Here is a 19,009-nt window from a genome sequence, read left to right on the forward strand (position 1 = left end):
CTTAACAACCGCGTGACTCGCTTAACAACTGTGGCAAGAAAGATTGTAATATGGGGCAAAACAGATGCTTCACTTAGCAACATAAACGGGCTCATTTATGGTCGTAACTCAAGGACTACCTGTATCGGTCAATCGATATCCCTTCTGAATGTAATTGGCTACATTCAGCCCTGGACATTTTCCAGCAGTCTCTTATTTTATTGGGTTTCTTTCTTTCGCTTGAAGATGACCATCGATTCAGTCAAATGCTTTCGAGATAATGAAAGGAGGGGGGTGGACTAGATGACCTCCAAGATGGTCCCTAAGTTCTAAAATTCTGAACGGAGCATTTGCCCAAACCCGCTGCATTGCTGAAGTTTATAATTTAGATTATTGGGAATCTGCCAGCAGAAACATTCCAGAATTGTGACATTATAGTGCATCAGTTATGCTAGCAAAAACTGGGGGGGCAGGGGGGGGGCGGGCGGGCGGGGGAAAAGACTACAAAATCAATTTAATGTCTAGCTTAGAAGACCCCATAAATCGTTCCCAGTTGTCCAGATCTCTAGGTTCAGAACCAAGGTGGATTTCCAGAGCTTAAGCATTCAGCTTAAGATCTTTGTCCTGGGCGTAACTGATTGATCGTTACTTGAAATATTTAATAATTTAAACGCAGGCCGGACAGAAAAGCCAGCTGAGAGCGAGGATATCGGTGAATGCTCCATCAGCGAATTCTTCAAAGTAATTACTTGGAGATACGACGGGAAAAAAAAACCACCCTGGGAAAAAAGCAATCGTATATGAGTGAGCAGCAACTCATTCCGATGCCCTCTCTGGTCTTGAACTCATGCAGAGACCCAACAGGGATGTTGCAAAATCTCTCTCCTTTACGTCAACGCTGGGATGCCGGGATTCTGCCGTCTGAACTTTGCCAAATTTCTCTCTTCCAAGTCTGGGTTGAGGGCAAAGGGGGTATTCAGCCGGTTTGGGCGAATTGGTAGTAGCGACCTGCGGGTGATCTGGGCTGAGGATGGGCCCCCGTGGGCACAATCCCGTCCTATATCGCTGCAGTTTTGACACCACATGCATGTGTGGACGGTGCGTGCGAGCGAGCGAATCGCCGTGCCGTTTGACGTCACGCGGACTCACATTTCCAGTGCTCGGCGAACCGGTGGTGACCGAATGTGGAGCCCATGTTGAAGGCCTTAAACCCAGCAAGGAGCGATTTCCAAAAACAATTTTTTTGGGGAAAAAAAAAAAAAAGCAGAAGACGTTGCTGCATTCAAGAGCCAGGTGTGACGCTGCGGCCTTTCCTGATGCTTTCAAAAACCAGCTTAAAAAGAACCCGGATATTAGCCAAGAACAAGCCAAGTTTCCCTCCAGCTTCCCGCCGGCAGCTGCAGCTATAAAAATCCAGGTCAACCTCCCCCCAATCCATAAAGCGCCATTATTTATTTACAAGCATTTCTCTCCTCCCCCCTCCTGCTAATTTCCATCCCCTCCCCTCCCTCCCTCCCTCCCTCTCTCTCTGCTTCCTAGCTTGGCCTACCAAAAAAACCAGGACTCACCGTCTGCCCCCCACCCAATTCAGGCTGATCTAAAAAAGTGTCACATTTTTGATGTCACCCCCTTTTTTGGGAGGGGGGGTACGACAGACGGACGGGATGGTTGCGTGTCTGTTTGTGTGTGGGGAGGAGGAGAAGAGGAGAGACAAACCCTACACGCCCAGAGATTTAAGGAGAGGAGGGGGTGTGCGAATAAACCCCCCCCTCCTTAAAGAGCTGCCATCTCTTAAGCATCCTTTATTATGGGATGCTCTTTTTTTTGGCTAGCACAGATTTCTTCCATCCTGGGAGACAGCAGGATGGGGTGGCGGTGGGGGGGAGAGAGAGAGGAGAGTGGGGGGCTAGGAAGGGGTGATGGGCATTCCTTGCCCTTGCTCTTTGTTATCCCCTCCTTAGGATGCCATTTGCACCCCCCCCTATCTCCCCACACACCCTCCATCCCACAATTTGCACAATCAGCAAGGTGCATGACGCTGTTTGGGAGTGGGGGGAGAGAAGAGAGGGAGGGGGGGTGTCGTGCAGGGGGAGACTGCATCCGTCTGGCGGCTGAGCCAGTCACCTTAAATAACCCCCCCTAGTTTTCCCCAACTCAGCCAGGGAGGGAGGGAGGGAGGGAGGGAGACAGGCGCGCCTCTCTCGCTCCCAGCCGCAACGCGCAAGCGAGACCCCCCCTCCCTCTTTTTTTTGGCCTCCCTCCTTCCCCCTCCCCACTCAACAGTGGGGCAGATCTTTCAGCAACGCCCCTCCCTGTCTGTATCCCCCCCCTTTTTCCCCATCCACTGCGGTGCTGCTTTTCCTTCCTTCCCCCCCCCCTTATTCCCAGTGATGGATGATTGCAGAAGGAGCTTTTGGCTCTTTGGTGCATCGGAGCCTTTGCAATGCTAGGGAGACCCCCAGATTTTTTGGGGGGGAGCTGGGAGAAGGGATCAAGCTCAGGCTGGCCTTGATCGCCCTCCTCCCGGAGGAAAGGAGGCTGTGTGTAAAATTGGGGAGGGGGGGTCTCCCCACAAGCCTGCAACAAAGGCAGCTTCCTTTTGGCTCTTTGGTGCATCGGAGCCTTTGCAATGCTGGGGAGACCCCCAGATCTTGTGGGGAGGGGGAGGGCTGGGGGAAGGGGTCATGCTCAGACTGGCCTTGATCGCCCTCCTCCCGGAGGAAAGGAGGCTGTGTGTAAAATTGGGGAAGGGGGGGGTCTCCCCGCAAACCTGCAACAAAAGCAGCTTCCTTGCAACCCTGCAGCCAAGGGGGACTATGCACTGTCACCCCACATCCACGCACGACCCCCGGATTTCTCCCTCCCTCCCCCCACTTCTTTGCAGACTGGGCTGCTGCCTGTTCAACTACCCCCCCCCACCCCCCAGCATTGTTCTCTCCCCCCCCCACCCCATACTGCAAAAAAGACTCACCCAGTGGGACCCTCCAGGGTTAAGCAGCAAAGGTGATCTGCCTGCTCGGGCACTTTGTTCTCCAGATTGATGGATTTGGGGGTTGGCAAAATTCGCCCCGGGGGTTGAAATAAATAAATAAATAAATCCGATGGGGGAAGGGGGCAAGGAGTGAGTGGGTGGCGGGTGGAAATGCCTCCCCTGCACCTTTTTCCACCGGCGCCTGGTGCTTTCTCTGCTCCGAAAAAGACAAATCACTTTTGCTTTTGCTCTCCCTGTATCTCTCTCTCTCTTTCTCTCTCTGTGTCTCTCTTTCTCTGCCCCCCCTTCCCCTCCGTTTACACAGCAATATGACAGGGGAGTGTTGGGAAGGCTTGCTGTGTGTGTCAAGTCGCCGCCCGCTCTGCAATTCTCAACTGGGTGGCCGGCTTTGGGCTCTCTCTCGCTCTCTCTGTTTCTCTGGTCCACTTCGGCCGTGATGTCAGTCCCTGCAATAGGAGGAGGCTGTAGCTCAGTCCCTCTTGTGGGAAGCAGCTGGCTTGAGAACAGTGTTTCTCAACCTTGGTAGCTTGAAGATGGGTGGACTTCAACTCCCAGAATCCCCCCAGCCAGCGCTGTTGGCTGGGGGATTCTGGGAGTTGAAGTCCACCCATCTTCAAGCTACCAAGGTTGAGAAACACTGCTTTAGAACAATCCCGATCACGGAGAGAAAAGGAGATATTTTTTTTTTGAATTTTTTTTATTGCTGCCGAGGGGGTCCTGTTTGCAGGGCACACATACACACACTTTTTGCAAGCGTGCAAAAAACAACAACAACAACAACACTTGCACGGGTTTTCTTGGCACGACACGAATCTGCGAAGATGCACACTGCCAAGGCTGAGATAGCGATAGCCCTTAGACTTATCTGCCGCTTTAGCAATGCTTTGCAGCCCACTCTAAGCGGGTTTACAGAGTCAGTATACTGCCCCCAACAATCTGGGTCCTCATTTGACGCACCTATACATATACATATATTATTTTTGTTTTCTCTTTACATACAATAAGTGCTTAGGAGCCTGGATAGCTCAACAGACTAAAAGCCTGTTATTAACATTCAGCTGCCTGCAATTATTGCATGTTCGAATCTCGCCAGGCTCAAGGTTGGCTCAGCCTTCCATCCTTTCTAAGGTACGTAAAATGAGGACCCAGATTGTGGGGGCCATAAGCTGACTTTGTATAAATATACACAAAAGTATGAAGGCTATTGCTTAACGCATTGTAAGCCACCCTGAGTCTCCAGAGAAGGGCGGCCTATAAATCAAATTAAAAAAAAAAGGAAAAGAAAGAGAAAGAAGGAAAGAAAGAAAGAAAGAAAGAAAGAAAGAAAGAAAGAAAGAAAAGCTGACTTTGTATAAATATACAAAAGGATGAAGGCTATTGCTTAATGCACTGTAAGCCACCCTGAGTCTTCAGAGAAGGGCGGCATATAAATCAAATTTAAAAAAAAAAGGAAAAGAAAGAGAAAGAAGGAAAGAAAGAAAGAAAGAGGGAAAGAAAGAAAAGCTGACTTTGTATAAATATACAAAAGGATGAAGGCTATTGCTTAGCGCATTGTAAGCCGCCCTGAGTCTCCGGAGAAGGGCGGCATATAAATCAAATTTTTAAAAAAAAGGAAAAGAAAGAGAAAGAAGGAAAGAAAGAAGGAAAGAAAGAAAGAAAGAAAGAAAGAAAGAAAGAAAGAAAGAAAGAAAGAAAGAAAGAAAAGCTGACTTTGTATAAATATACAAAAGGATGAAGGCTATTGCTTAATGCATTGTAAGCCACCCTGAGTCTCCGGAGAAGGGCGGCATATAAATCAAATTAAAAACAACAAGTCCTTCCTCTTCCTCTTCTCCTTCTTCTTTCTTCTTCTTTCTTCTCCTCCTCCTCCTTCTCCTTTCTTCTTCTTCTCCTTCCTCTTCCTCTTCTCCTTCTTCTTTCTTCTTCTTTCTTCTCCTCCTCCTCCTTCTCCTTTCTTCTTCTTCTCCTTCCTCTTCTCCTTCCTCTTCCTCTTCTCCTTCTTCCTTCTTCTTCTTTCTTCTCCTTCTCCTTCTCCTTCTTCTTTCTTTCTTTGATCTTCAGGGGTACGTGCTATGGCTATTGAGCCCGAGGGGAGGAGAGAGCGGGGGCGGACTAGACCACCTCCCAAGGTCCCCCTTCCCCACTCCTGTCCACTCTTTAAGCGGGCGCCCGCGGGCACCGGCTGAGAAAGAGAGAGAAGCAGGGAAAGCAACGCCTCCGCGGCGGCGGCTCTCCTCTCACGCCCGGGAGTGAACCTGAAAGCCAATCCGGCCGGCTCGGCTGTGGGAACTCCCCCTCTCCAACCCCTCCCCACCCCGCTCCTACTCGCTACTCAGTTGCATTGTGGGAGAGGAAGCGCCTCGTTTCCCACGTTGTTGCAGCTACGGAGGGGAAAGCCATGGCCGCCTCCTCCTCCTCCTCCTCCTCCAAAAGGTCAGGGCGCGCTTTGCAAAAAGCCACCTCCCCGGGGAGCAGCTTTCGCGGGTCCGGACTTTGCAAAGAGGGCGAGGGAGGGAGGGAGTGGGGAGGGGGGGGCGTAGGAGTCGTTTATGGGATGGAAGGGAATGGAGAACGCGTGTCGGGTAGGCAAGTGCGTGCGTTTGCAACCTTCCTTCTAAGCACGCGTTGGGCCCCCCGGCTCTGTTGCAAAGGGCGACTTTGCCCCCCCCACTCTCTCTCTCTCTCTCAGCCCGACCTACCGCACAGGGTTGTTGTCGTAGGGAAAATGGGCCCATTCACTGCCATACTCCACCTCATAATTGGTAGAATGTTAATATTGCGTAATATTTCCACATGGCTTAGCAAATTCTCCTTCTCTCTCTCTCTCTCTCTCCCTCTCTCGTCTGTCTGTCTGTCTGTCTATATTATCTATCTATCATCTATCTATCTATCTTATCTATCTATCATCTATATCTACCTTATCTATCTATCTATCTATCTATCTATCTATCTATCTATCTTATCTATCTATCTTATCTATCTATGTCTGTCTAGGATCTCTACCTCTCTCTCAGCTTCTCTCTCTCTCTCTCTCTCTCTCTCTCATCTATCTATCTATCTATCTATCTATCTATCTTATCTATCTATCTATGTCTGTCTAGGATCTCTACCTCTCTCAGCTTCTCTCTCCCTCTCTCATCCATCTATATCTATCTATCTATCTATCTATCTATGTTTGTCTAGGATCTTTCTACCTCTCTCTCAGCTTCTCTCTCTCTCTCTCTCTCCCTCCCTCTCCTATCTATCTATCTATCTATCTATCTATCTATCTATCTATCTATCTATCTTATCTATCTATCTATGTCTGTCTAGGATCTCTACCTCTCTCAGCTTCTCTCTCCCTCTCTCATCCATCTATATCTATCTATCTATCTATCTATCTATCTATCTATCTATCTATCTTATCTATCTATGTCTGTCTAGGATCTCTCTCCCTCTCTCATCCATCCATCTATCTATCTATCTATCTATCTATCTATCTATCTATCTATCTATTTATCTATATATTATCTATGTCTGTCTAGGATCTCTCTACCTCTCTCTCTCTCAGCTTCTCTCCCCCCCTCTCTCTCCCTCTCTCATCTATCCATCTATTCTATCTATGTCTGTCTGTCTAGGATCTCTCTACCTCTCTCTCAGCTTCTCCCTCTGTCTCTCTCTCTCTCTCTCTATTATCTATCTATCTATCTATCTATCTATGTCTGTCTAGGATCTCTCCATCTCCCTCTCTCTCAACTTTCTTTCTATCTATCTATCTATCTATCTATCTATCTATCTATCTATCTATCTATCTATCATGTCTGTCTAGCATCTAGGAAGAAGGTATGCTAGATGCATTTTGCCCCCTTGGGGTATTTGTTGAAATAATAAAGGTGGGATATAGATAAGTAAATAAAAGAGATTTTAGAAATACTTCAAACTCACCCCATTCGTATGGTTTTCTCCCTAGCCTCAAATACAAAACTTTTTGCTAGATGATATTTCTATATTTTGATTAAAAAAAAAACAAGGCCTACATTAAAGTAAAAAAAAAATCTAAAGCACTATATAGGTATGTAGGGAAGAGTATGATCATACCAATTTTGCTTTTAAAGGATGCTACGCCTGTTGTGTTTTCTCCGACACAATACTTCACTCTCTTTTTTAATGTAAAAAAAAATTGGAAAATATATATTCAAACAAACGGCTAACTAGAAATAAATGTTTTGTTTATTGCCTATCGGACAGCTGTGAAATGAGTTTTTGTGTATGTTAAACAAAACAACAAACCAACCTTTGAGGCCTTTTAAAACAGTTCCATTAAAGACAAAAAGTTTTTAAAAACCCTTTTAAATTATAACTGCTAAAGTCTCTCAACCTAATTTATCTCATCCTAACTTGCTGGTTTGGGAATAACAGGTAATTAGCAACACCTGGAGATTTTATCTTGAAGGCTACAGGTGATGCTTAATTGGGAGCAGGTTATCTTTGCAGCAGTTCCTGAGGCAACTTAATTTTTATTTTTTTAAAAAAATGGATTTTTTTTTAAATGTTAAATTTAGGCTGGCAGACTTAAAATATTGAGAAACAATTCCAGATAAACCAGAAAGGTTTTTTTTTTTTAATTAATGTCATTTTTATCTGCAGAGACCAATGAGACCTAACATCACCTTGTCACTTTTTAATATATATATATATATATATATATATATATATATATATATATATATATTCATGAACATTTTGAATACAGTGTATTGTCCATTTACAAAAAAAAAAAAGGACCAGAGAAAAGACAGTAATAAATATTAACACATGTTCTGATAACAATAGCGATAATATAATCCAAGTAATTTTAAGTTTCTTTTTATATATTTTTTTATATTTCCCCCCCTTTTCCTGTTCTTTTTTGAAAGCCCCTGGTTTTAAAATGCAGAAATACCATTTTAAAAAAAAAATCTCTTGTAATTTGTGGACCTGAGAATTTTGAGGCAGTTTTTGTGAATTCGTTTTTGGGGAACAGAATGATTTTGGGGAGACATTTGAGAGTAATAAGTGCAAAGGTGTAGGTTTATTTCATTTGTTTTTTTATTTATTTAGTCACCACAGTTGCTCTGGGCAGAGTTCAATGAGATTCAAAACTCAGGAGAAGCAAACGGGGGTAACAATACCCCCTAATAATAAATTGTTATAAATAAATTTATAAATCATAGATGATTATTTATAAATTCTAAAATAATCCAGGATCATCTATGATTTATAAATTTATTTATAACAATTTATTATTAGGGGGTATTGTTACCTAATCTACTGCTCCAACTCAAAGAATTTCCCCCCTCCCATCCATCTCCTAGGGGACATTATCTCCAGCTAAAATAAGTAGGTGAAAGGCAACCGTCCCGTTGCAGACACTTGCGTTCTCCTTCTCATGTCAGCACTAGGATAAATGCATCTTGACGTGCTGACAGTTAGCCAATCACTGGCATAGTGCCAGGGCAAGTAGGCGGGCCCACCCGCGATCTCCGCTACCGATTCTGCTGAACCAGTCCGAAGGGTTGAATACCACCTCTGATCTGGCTTTGGGTGGGATACAATTAAAGCAACACTGAAAAAGAGAGCCTTAAATTTTCATTGTGTATCGGTGTTTGCATAGGACCTAATCTGAGATTTTCTCACCTGCAAATAGTGTCACTAAGTGTGAAATTAACAACTTGGAAATGAGGGTCCAGTATGTTTGCCAGAGGCGAACTGAGTCTTCGGAGAGGGGCGGCATATAAATTGAATTAATTAAATTAAATTAAATAAATTTATAATGTCATAATGCATTGGCCTTTCTAAACGAGGCCATCGATAAAAAAAATGTATTTTTATTTTTTTTAAAAAAATAATCCTGTCTGTCTTGCCTTTTCAGAAGCAAAAAACTGGGTGACTTGAGCGTGGATGAGTTTTTAACGTCCGGGTTTGATTCCGATTTCGAAGATGATTTGATCGACGATACTCCAAATTCTGGGGAAGATGAGAAAAGAAAGTTGCCTTCAAAACTTGACAGCACAAAGAAACCAGGATGTAATTTGGTACCAGGGGAAAGGTGAGTTTTCATGAGGATGGATGGATGGATGGGTGAGAGGGAAGGAGGATGGATGAAGGATAGATGGATAGATAGATGGATGGATGAAGGGGTGAGGGAAGGAGGATGGCTGAAGGATGGATAAATCAATAGATCGATGGATGGATGGATGAATGAAGGGGTGAGAGAGAAGGAGGATGGATTGATGGATGGATGGATGAGTGAAGGGGTGAGAGGGAAGGAGGATGGATAGATGGATGGATGAAGGGGTGAGGGAAGGAGGATGGATGGATGGATGAAGGGGTGAGAGGGAAGGATGGATGAAGGATGAATGGATAGATAGTTGGATAGATACATGGATGGATGAAGGAGTGAGGGAAGGAGGATGGATAGATGAAGGGGTGAAGGTGAGAGAGAAGGAGGATGGATGAAGGATGGATGGATGGATGGATGAAGGGATGAGAGGGCAGGAGGATGGATGAAGGATGGATAGATAGATGGATGAATGAAGGGGTTAGGGAAGGAGGATGGATGGATGGATGAAGGTGAGAGGGAAGGAGAATGGATGAAGGATGGATGGATAGATGATAGATATAGATAGCTAGATGTTATGGATGGAGGGACAGATACGTTTATTCTTCCTTGAAATTTTCCCAGTGCTATTTTGGTAGGGAAGGAGGGATAATAGATGGTAGATGGATGGATGGATGGATGGATGGATGGATGGATGGATGGATGGATGGATGAAGGGGTGAGAGAGAAGGAGGATGGATCGATGGATGGATGGATGAATGAAGGGGTGAGAGGGAAGGAGGATATATAGATGGATGGATGAAGGGGTGAGGGAAGGAGGATGGATGGATGGATGAAGGGGTGAGAGGGAAGGAGGATGGATGAAGGATGGATGGATAGATAGATGGATAGATACATGGATGGATGAAGGAGTGAGGGAAGGAGGATGGATAGATGAAGGGGTGAAGGTGAGAGAGAAGGAGGATGGATGAAGGATGGATGGATGGATGGATGAAGGGATGAGAGGGCAGGAGGATGGATGAAGGATGGATAGATAGATGGATGAATGAAGGGGTTAGGGAAGGAGGATGGATGGATGGATGAAGGTGAGAGGGAAGGAGAATGGATGAAGGATGGATGGATAGATGATAGATATAGATAGCTAGATGTTATGGATGGAGGGACAGATACGTTTATTCTTCCTTGAAATTTTCCCAGTGCTATTTTGGTAGGGAAGGAGGGATAATAGATGGTAGATAGATGGATGGATGGATGGATGGAGAATAGCTTTTAAATTATATGCCTAGAAATCTCAATTTGGAAGCCCACTGAAGTTCCTAGATGAGCGTATACAAGAGCAGATCAAATTTACCTTGTCTCCATTGTCTTTCCTAGTAGAAAACGAGAAAGAATTTCCTCTAAAACAACAACGTTTCTCAACCTTGCTAGTTTTAAAATATGTGGACTTCAACTCCCAGAATGCCCCAGCCAGCCCTTTGCCTTTCAAGTTAGACTCGAAAAGGAAACGACACAAAATTGGAAATTGGGACTTTTGTTCATACTTTCTAGGAAGCAAAACCCCCAATGTTTCTCTTTTAAGCAATATAGCACTATGGAATTTGTAGGGTTTAATTAGCATTTAAAAAAAAAAATCCTTCCTGGCTGGATATATAGTTATATAAACCTAAATTCCTTAAACTCTTCCGTGTCGTGCAGGAAAATAAAGAAAGGTAATGCTTCAGTGCATAAGGACCAGCTCTCTCGACTAAAGGACCGAGATCCAGAATTTTACAAGTTCCTGGAAGAAAATGACAAGACTTTGCTTAATTTTGATGACTCTGACAGTTCTGATGAAGAGGAAGATCATCATGTGTTGCCTGAAAAATTAGAGGTAATTAATTTATTTTCAATATACCCTGCTTTCCCCCAAAATAAGACATCCCCTGATAATAAGCCCAATCGGGCTTTTGAGCGCATGGCAATAAGGCCAAGCGCTTATTTCAGGGTTGAAAAAAATATAAAACAGGGTCTTATTTTCGGGGAAACACGGTATCTATCATATCTATCTATCTTATCTACTGTCTCTATCTTCTATCTATATCATTATCTATCTGTCTGCCTGCCTGCCTGCCTGCCTGCCTGCCTGCCTGCCTGTCTATCTGTCTATCTATCTATCTATCTATCTATCTATCTATCTATCTATCTATCTATCTATCTATCTATTATCTATCTATCTTATCTATCTATCTATCTATCTATCTATCTATCTATCTATCTATCTATCTATCTATCATCTACCCTGTTTCCCCCAAAATAAAACATCCCCTGATAATAAGCCCAATCGGGATTTTGAGCACATGGCAATAAGGCCAAGTGCTTATTTCAGGGTTCAAAAAAATATAAGACGGGGTTTTATTTTCAGGGAACATGGTACTTTCCCAGCTCCTAATTTCTACCTCTAATTACCCAACCATTTATAAAGTAAGTCCCGTGTTCAAAAATTCAAAAAGTCCCATGGGCTTATTATCAGGGGGTGTCTTATTTTGGGGGAAACGGGGTAGTATTATGTAAGCAAAATGACCCAGACAATGTATGTTAAATGAAAATGTGTAAATAAACTTTAAATCAAAAAAAAAAAAAAGATCAGAGGAACCAATTTCTTTTTATTCCCAAGAAAAACTGTATGGACTGTGTCCCTGGAAGTCACTCATTTCAGGCTTTTTTTTTTAAAAAAAATCTTTGATAGGAAGCAACTGATGATGAAGATGAGGATGAAGAGGAAGAAGAAGACGAAAAACCAGCTAAGCGGAAAAAAATGGACTTCATCACCGTGTCATTGAAAATGGTGGAACACTGGAAGGAAGCTGCAGAGGTAAGAGAGACCTTTTTTTTTTTAAAGGAACATTTCTTTAGGAGCTGCAAATAAAGCTGATTAAATATGGAAGGTCTTGCCCAAAACAAAGATAGTATTTGGAATGGAATGGGAATGGGAATGGGAATGGGAATAGAATATATTCTTCATTGGTCAACCTATTCTATTCTATTCTATTCTATTCTATTCTATTCTATTCTATTCTATTCTATTCTATTCTATTCTATTCTATTCTATTCTATTCTATTCTTATATTCTTCTATTCCTATTCTATTATTATTATATTCTCCTATTCTGTTCCATTCTATTCCATATTCTATTCCGTTCCGTTCCATTCCATTCCATTCCATTCCATTCCATTCCATTCCATTCCATTCTATTCTATTCTATTCTATTCTATTCTATTCTTACTGTATTCTTCAATTCCATTCCATTCCATTCCGTATTCTATTTTCTCTTCTCTTCTCTTCTCTTCTCTTCTCTTCTCTTCTCTTCTCTTCTCTTCTCTTCTCTTCTCTTCTCTTCTCTTCTCTCCTCTCCTCTCCTCTCCTCTCCTCTCCTCTCCTCTCCTCTCCTCTCCTCTCCTCTTCCACCCCACCCCACCCCACCCCATTTCTATTTCTATTCTGTTTTTCTATATTCTGTTCTATTCTCTACTCTACTCTACCCTACTGTACCGTTCTCTTCTCTTCTCTTCTCTTCTCTTCTCTTCTCTTCTCTTCTCTTCGGATTAATTCTATTATTATTTTTTTTATTCCACACAGAAGAAACTCACTCCTAGAATCTTCCATGAAGTCACTCAAGCTTTTAAAGCCTGCGTGGTCACCGCCAAAGGAGAATCGGCAGGGCCTGATTCCGGCAAGTTCAAAGTCACGGACAGCACAGGTAAATCTTCCAGAACTGAGCTAGCTTTGCAAAATAAATAAATAAATAAAAGATTAAAGAAACACATTCCATCCTTGTTGATATTTTGCCCTAGCTCTTTGTTTTGCTTTAGCTGCCCTTGATCCTTATGGTAAAATAAGGTTTTTATTGTATACCCAATTTGACTTGGCTAAATTTTCCTTAGTGTGTCTATCTACAACCCCAAAAATGCTGAAGTACACATACATTATATATATAGTATAAGTTATATACAAATCATTTACTAGATGATAGCATGTAGCTCACACACACACACACACACACACACACACACACACATATTGTTCTTTTAATTCGTAGGTTTAAATAATTAAAAATAATTTAAAATAATTTAAAAAAGGTTAAAATAAAGGTGTGGCTGGCTGAAGAAGTCTCATAAGACAGAAATAGTACTATCCCAGTCTCCCTTAAGTCTCACAACAGACAACACAAAATGTCTGATAAAGCCTGAAAGTGGTGATTTGAGATATCACCCCACCATGGCTATACAAACATCTTGAGCTACGTAGGAAAAAACCCTGACTAGAAAAGTATATATATATATAATTTTCTTTTCATACAAAACATTCCATCATTCGTGTGTCGTCTGGGTACACATTTTTTGTCTCATAACAGTTAAAGCCTACCACCACATTCATTATTTGTATCTACTCTTATTTTAATATGAATGCTTAATACTTAACATTCTATTATCATAACATTTCTCTTTAACTTATTTGGTTTTATTATACAGTACTTTCATATTTCTTCTCTATAAAATAAATCCCATATAATATAATAATATAATATTATTATAATAATGATATAATAATATCAGACTCTTCCTTTCCTTTAATTGCTAATGTTGCCTTGATCCTTGATGATTAAGTTGTGAGTGTGGGCACATTGATTTAAGATCCCTTAGGTGGCACTAAGTCATACGCCATCAATTGCAAAACAAAACAATTGAGTTCACACACACAAAAAAAACATTAAACCAAAAGCAAGCAAATTGAATTCTGGGCAATATGAAAAACTCCATTATTTTAAGTTACTTATACAGGTAGTCAATTCATGACCACGATAGAGTCCAAAATCTACGTCACTAAGTGAGACAGTTGTTAAGTGTGTTTTCCCCCATTTTATGACCATTCTTGCCACCGTTGTTAAAGTAAATCCCTGCAGTTGTTAAATTAGTCACACGGTCGTTAAGTGAATCTGGCTTCCCCATTGACTTTGCTTGTCAGAAGGTCGCAAAATGGGGGATGACATAGTTCCAGGACACTGCAACTGTCATAAGTGTGAATCAGTTGTCAAAACTGAGCCCTGGTGGCGCAGCAGACTAAAGCACTATTATTAACTGTTATTAACACCAAGCTGCCTGCAATTACTGCAAGTTCGAATCCCACCAGGCTCAAGGTTGACTCAGCCTTCCATCCTTTCTAAGGTAGGTAAATTGAGGACCCAGTTTGTGGGGGCAATAAGCTGACTTTGTATAAAATATACAAAAGTAGGAAGGCTATTGCTTAACGCATTGTAAGCCGCCCTGAGTCTCTGGAGATGTCTCTCTTATTTATTTATTTTTTTTCGTCTCCTGCTTAGTCTTCAACACACTTGTCTCGTTCTGCGTCCGCGACCTCTTCGTTCTTGTGCAAAAACTGCTTCAGGTGAAACCTGCAAAAAATAAATCAAAGTAAGTTTTATTTTTTATTTTTTGTTTATTCACATTTGTTTCCTCTTTATTCTTCCAGTCTGGGAATTGCAAAAGAACTATTCCTTCAGTTCCTAGACTGGCCATTTTGTATCCATCCTGAGCAGAATGTTTTTTTTTAAACCAGGGGTCATCAACCTTTCAGACCTCCGGGACCACTAAATTCATAATTTTTAAATCCCGTGGACCACAAATATGATTTTTTTTTAAAAAAAAAGATAAATAGTATATTTAGCGCAATATTAAAAAATGCAGATAATTTTTCTGCGGGACCACCAAAATTTTCTCGGGGACCACCGGTTGGTGACCACTCTTTTAAACAATTAATTTAAAAAAACTATAAATCCCCCTGGTCATGTGATCAAAATTTGAAGCTTGGCAATTGACTCATTGATGATGGTTGCAGTGTCAATGGGCAGCCCAGATTCACTTAACACTGGCAAGAAATGTTGTAAAACAGAGCCAAACTCGCTTCACAACGGCCTTGCTTAGTGATGGGAAATTTGGGGGCTCAAATCGAGAACTACCTATAATTTATTTAAACCTGCAGCCGCTTTATTGGCTAATTGACTAATTTGTGTGTTCTTTGATGGCCTGGTTTGGGCAGTGTTAACTCAGTTTACCGTTCAGTACTCTGGCAGAGGCATCGAAAAAGAATGAATGAGCTGGAAGGGACCTTGGAGGTCTTCTAGTCCAGCCCCCTGCTCAAACAGGAGAACCTATAATATTGCAGAAAAATGGCTGTCTAGTTTCTTCTTAAAAACCTCCAGTGATGGAGCGCCCACGATTTCTGGTGGCAAGCTGTTCCACTGGTTAACTGTCCTCTCTTGTTAGGAAGTTTCTCCTTAGTTCTAAGTTGCTTCTCTCCTTGATTAGCTTCCTGTTCTGCCCCAGCTACGGACCCCAAAGAATACAGCACACACAAAGTTTGTACAAAACTTAATTTACTAAAATAACTTGGTCTTTTTCAAAACAAAGGCTGTTAATAAACTTTCTTAACAGCCTACAAGAAACCAAAGATAAAGTAATCACAATCTTACTAAGGTTGGCAGAAAGCTCAGAAGCAATTTGCAGAGAATCCAGACGCGAAGGAGAGTTGAACTAAAGTTCCCTACAAATTGCTTCAGTCGGCGTTCCTCCTTAAATAGGCTAAGGGAATGGCCAATTAGCCCCAAGCCTTACTCTTGAGGAGACCTCCTCCTGAGGAGCCACTCCTGCCTTTTGGCAGCTCTGTGCATCGAGAAGAGGCTCCTCTTCGTCCTCTTCACTCAAAGGAGCTTCTGGAGGTTCTGAAGGCCTCTGGCACCACATCTTCTCCAGCCTCCTCACTGTCGGAATCAGCTACAATCTGCACAGGCTGCTGATGGGCCACAATAGTTTCCATCCATTCCTTCTTGTCTTGCCTTCTAGTGCTTTGGAGAATAATTTGACCCCCTCTTATTTGTGGCAGCCCTTCAAATACTTGAATACTGCTATCCTGTCACTCCCAAACCCAAATCCTGCAGCCATAAAATAATTCCCAGGACAAGCGAATGATTTTTGGTGTCTAATCCATGGTGGGTATTCCCACGGTTAACTAAAAATCCCAAAATACTGAAGAATCATTTGCAAAACAGCTAACCCAAGAAAATTGGATGGCTGACAAGGGTCGAATTTTCCATTCGGACCGCAAAGGCAAAGCAGCTGGTTAGAGTACAATTAATCCCTTTTTAGCTGGCATGTGGGCGGTAATTTGCAGCTATCTGATCCGCATAGCATCATGGGCACTCGGCGGTCTGAGTAACGGTACGACTTTGTATATGACGCGCTTTGCACGTGACCTCAGCCGACTGCTACTTTTGGCTGAGTTTCCAAGCTGGGTCCACATGATTGTTTGGGACGCTACACATCCTTTTCAGGACCTGTTTTCCTTGCTCCCTTCTGGGAGGGGGCTTCGTGGTCCCCGAAGCAGAACATCCAGATTCAGCCGCATTTTTGTTCCATATAGCATCAACCTTGTGAACTCTCAAGATTCCTCTTTCCACTATGTATTCAAAATGGACGGTGATTAATAGATATATGTATATATATATCTGTTGTGGCCCGTCAGCGGCCTGTGCAGATTGTAGCTGATTCCGACAGCGAGGAGACTGGTGTGGTGCTGCGTCAGCAGCCTGTGCAGCTGGCGCTCGAGTCAGACAGTGAGGAGGCTGGAGAAGATGTGGTGCCAGAGGCCTTCAGAACCTCCAGAAGCTCCTTTAAGTGAAGAGGACGAAGAGGAGGAGCCTCTTCTCGATGCACGGGCATGCAGAGCTGCCAAAAGGCAGGAGTGGCTTCTCAGGAGGAGGTCTCCTCGAGAGTAAGGCTTGGGGCTAATTGGCCATTCCCTTAGCCTATTTAAGGAAGGACGACGACTGAGGCAATTTGCAGGGAACAACTTCGTTCACTCTCCTTCGCGTCCTGATCTTAGTTCTCTTATCAGTTTCCTGCAAATTGCTTCTGGGCTTTCTGCCAACTCTAGTAAGACTATGATTACCTTATCTTAGAATTCTGGTAGGCTGTTAAGACAGTTCATTAACAGCCTTTGAATGATAAAGAGTAAGTTATTTGAGTAAAATAAGCTTTGTATAGAGTTTGTCTGTGCTGCGTTCTTTGGGGTCCGTAGCTGGGGCAGAACAATATCAGACGTGGATTTCACATACTGTAGCTACTGGTTTGCCCAGCACTGGATATGTGAGCACGCGTGCCATCCGCGCATGCGTGCGGCGTCACAAAACACGGCAATTCACTTATGCGCGCCGTCTGCACATATGTGCGGCATCAAAAACACAGCGATATAGGACAGGATTCCTGAACTGGTCCGAACCAGCTGAATACCAGCTTTGGTATATATCAGGGATCCATACAGGTATATGTATTTATTTTCTACCTTGAATTTTAAATACATCACAGGCAAGGACCTTTCCGGTTGAACAGCCTCTAGCCCAGTTGAAATTCAGTCATCTCCCATCAGTTAAAGAGAAATGACAGCTTTTGAATCACATATTTGCTTCTAAATCATGTCTTCCTTAATTGTTGTAGGTTAGTTTTGCCTTCCTCCAGCCCGTTGTGGGCCAAGTTACGACTGGACATCAAAATGCACCTTGGCTGTACCATTCAGGTGAGTTTTAAGTCATCTAGCAAACGAGGGTCAAATTTGGTCATTTTTTTAAAAAAAATATATATATATTGGGTTTTTGGAAGATAGAGTAGAATAGAATAGAATTCTTTATTGGTCAAGTGTGATTGGACACACAAGGAATTTGTCTTGGTGCATACCAATTGTAAATAAAAAGAAAAAAAGTACATTCGTCAGGAATCATAAGGTACAACACTTAGTGATAGTCATAGGGAACAAATAAGCAATCAAATCATACTAGGAAACATAGATAGATAGATAGATAGATAGATAGATAGATAGATAAGAAAAGGAAGAAAGGAAGGAAGGAAAGAAAGAGAGAAAGAAGGAAAGAAGGAAAGAAAGAAGAAAGAAAGAAAGAAAAAGAAAGAAAGAAAAGAATTCTTTATTGGCCAAGTGTGATTGGACACACAAGGAATTTGTCTTTGGTGCATACGATCTCATTGTACATAAAAGAAAAGATACAACCTTGAGTCAACCTTGAGCCTGGTGGGATTCGAACTGCCGAACTGCAGCTAGCAATCAGCTGAAGTAGCCTGCAGTGCTGCACTCTAACCACTGCGCCACCTCGGCTCTTAACATCTGCAAGAAAACCACCAAGCTCAGAGAATAACATGGACACCACTGATTCTCTTCGTCTCTGTTTCTAATGAAAGAGCATGTTCTGACCCAGCCTTAGTAGAAACCAGAAACAGACTCCTGGTCACGAAAAACTCCTCTTTATTTTCCTCTTGTGAATTAATTGCATTCACCCACCAAAAAAGTCCAGGCAAGAGTCCTGCGAGGAGTTAACTGCAGCAGCAGACCTTATCAACTCATTACGATAGTTGCAAGAGTGCGAGCTCCCAGCCGAAGATTGCAAATTAAGTTCTGGCAAGCAGCCTTTGAGGCACGAAACACAATGAGCAAAATCTCCAGAAATACGAACGGTTGTCTCCTACGACAACCCACTCCCCTTTCCTTCTATTTTTTCCCGAACCAGGGAGGGGCCATTCAGCATCCATGTTTGCTTTGCTTCCCGAGTCGACTCCTTGTCTCCTCTCCTATCTGCTCCGCGCATACATGCATCTGGAACAGGCCCCAGTTGTTCTTCCTACTCACTCATCTCAGCCTCCAAAGGCAGCTGCCTTTCCGGTGGCTGGGAAATGCTGGACGGCCCTGACTCTGTCTCTGTGTCTGACGCAGAGCATCCATCAGAGCCTTCCCCAGACTCCAGAACTGGCACAAGTTCTTCCCCAACCTCCTCATCGTCAGGCCACAACAGAGCATTGGATAGAGAAATATTGACTTTCAGCTGATAGAAATGGAAGAAATGCAACATTTAGAAGACTATAGAT

General features: G+C 42.8%; 1 protein-coding gene across 2 annotated transcripts in view; it reads left to right on the plus strand.

Moving 5' to 3' along the window:
* The first annotated feature begins 5,345 nt into the window (after window positions 1-5,345).
* NOC2L (NOC2 like nucleolar associated transcriptional repressor) overlaps window positions 5,346-19,009 on the plus strand; it is a 57,876-nt gene continuing 44,212 nt past the window's right edge. Inside the window, exons 1-7 of one of the 2 annotated variants that reach the window (XM_070956092.1) lie at window positions 5,346-5,404; window positions 8,862-9,038; window positions 10,746-10,920; window positions 11,776-11,901; window positions 12,666-12,786; window positions 14,407-14,497; window positions 17,576-17,654. In XM_070956092.1, coding sequence (XP_070812193.1) covers window positions 5,370-5,404; window positions 8,862-9,038; window positions 10,746-10,920; window positions 11,776-11,901; window positions 12,666-12,786; window positions 14,407-14,497; window positions 17,576-17,654 — 804 coding nt within the window. In that variant the 5' untranslated portion in view covers window positions 5,346-5,369. The remainder of the gene's footprint in view (window positions 5,405-8,861; window positions 9,039-10,745; window positions 10,921-11,775; window positions 11,902-12,665; window positions 12,787-14,406; window positions 14,498-17,575; window positions 17,655-19,009) is intronic. The other variant, XM_070956093.1, reaches the window with a different exon arrangement.

This window comes from Pituophis catenifer, unplaced genomic scaffold, assembly GCF_029215685.1.
Source record: "Pituophis catenifer annectens isolate HBS135680 unplaced genomic scaffold, rPitCat1.0.hap2 SCAF_18, whole genome shotgun sequence".
In the NCBI taxonomy this organism is placed as follows: Eukaryota; Metazoa; Chordata; class Lepidosauria; order Squamata; family Colubridae; genus Pituophis; species Pituophis catenifer.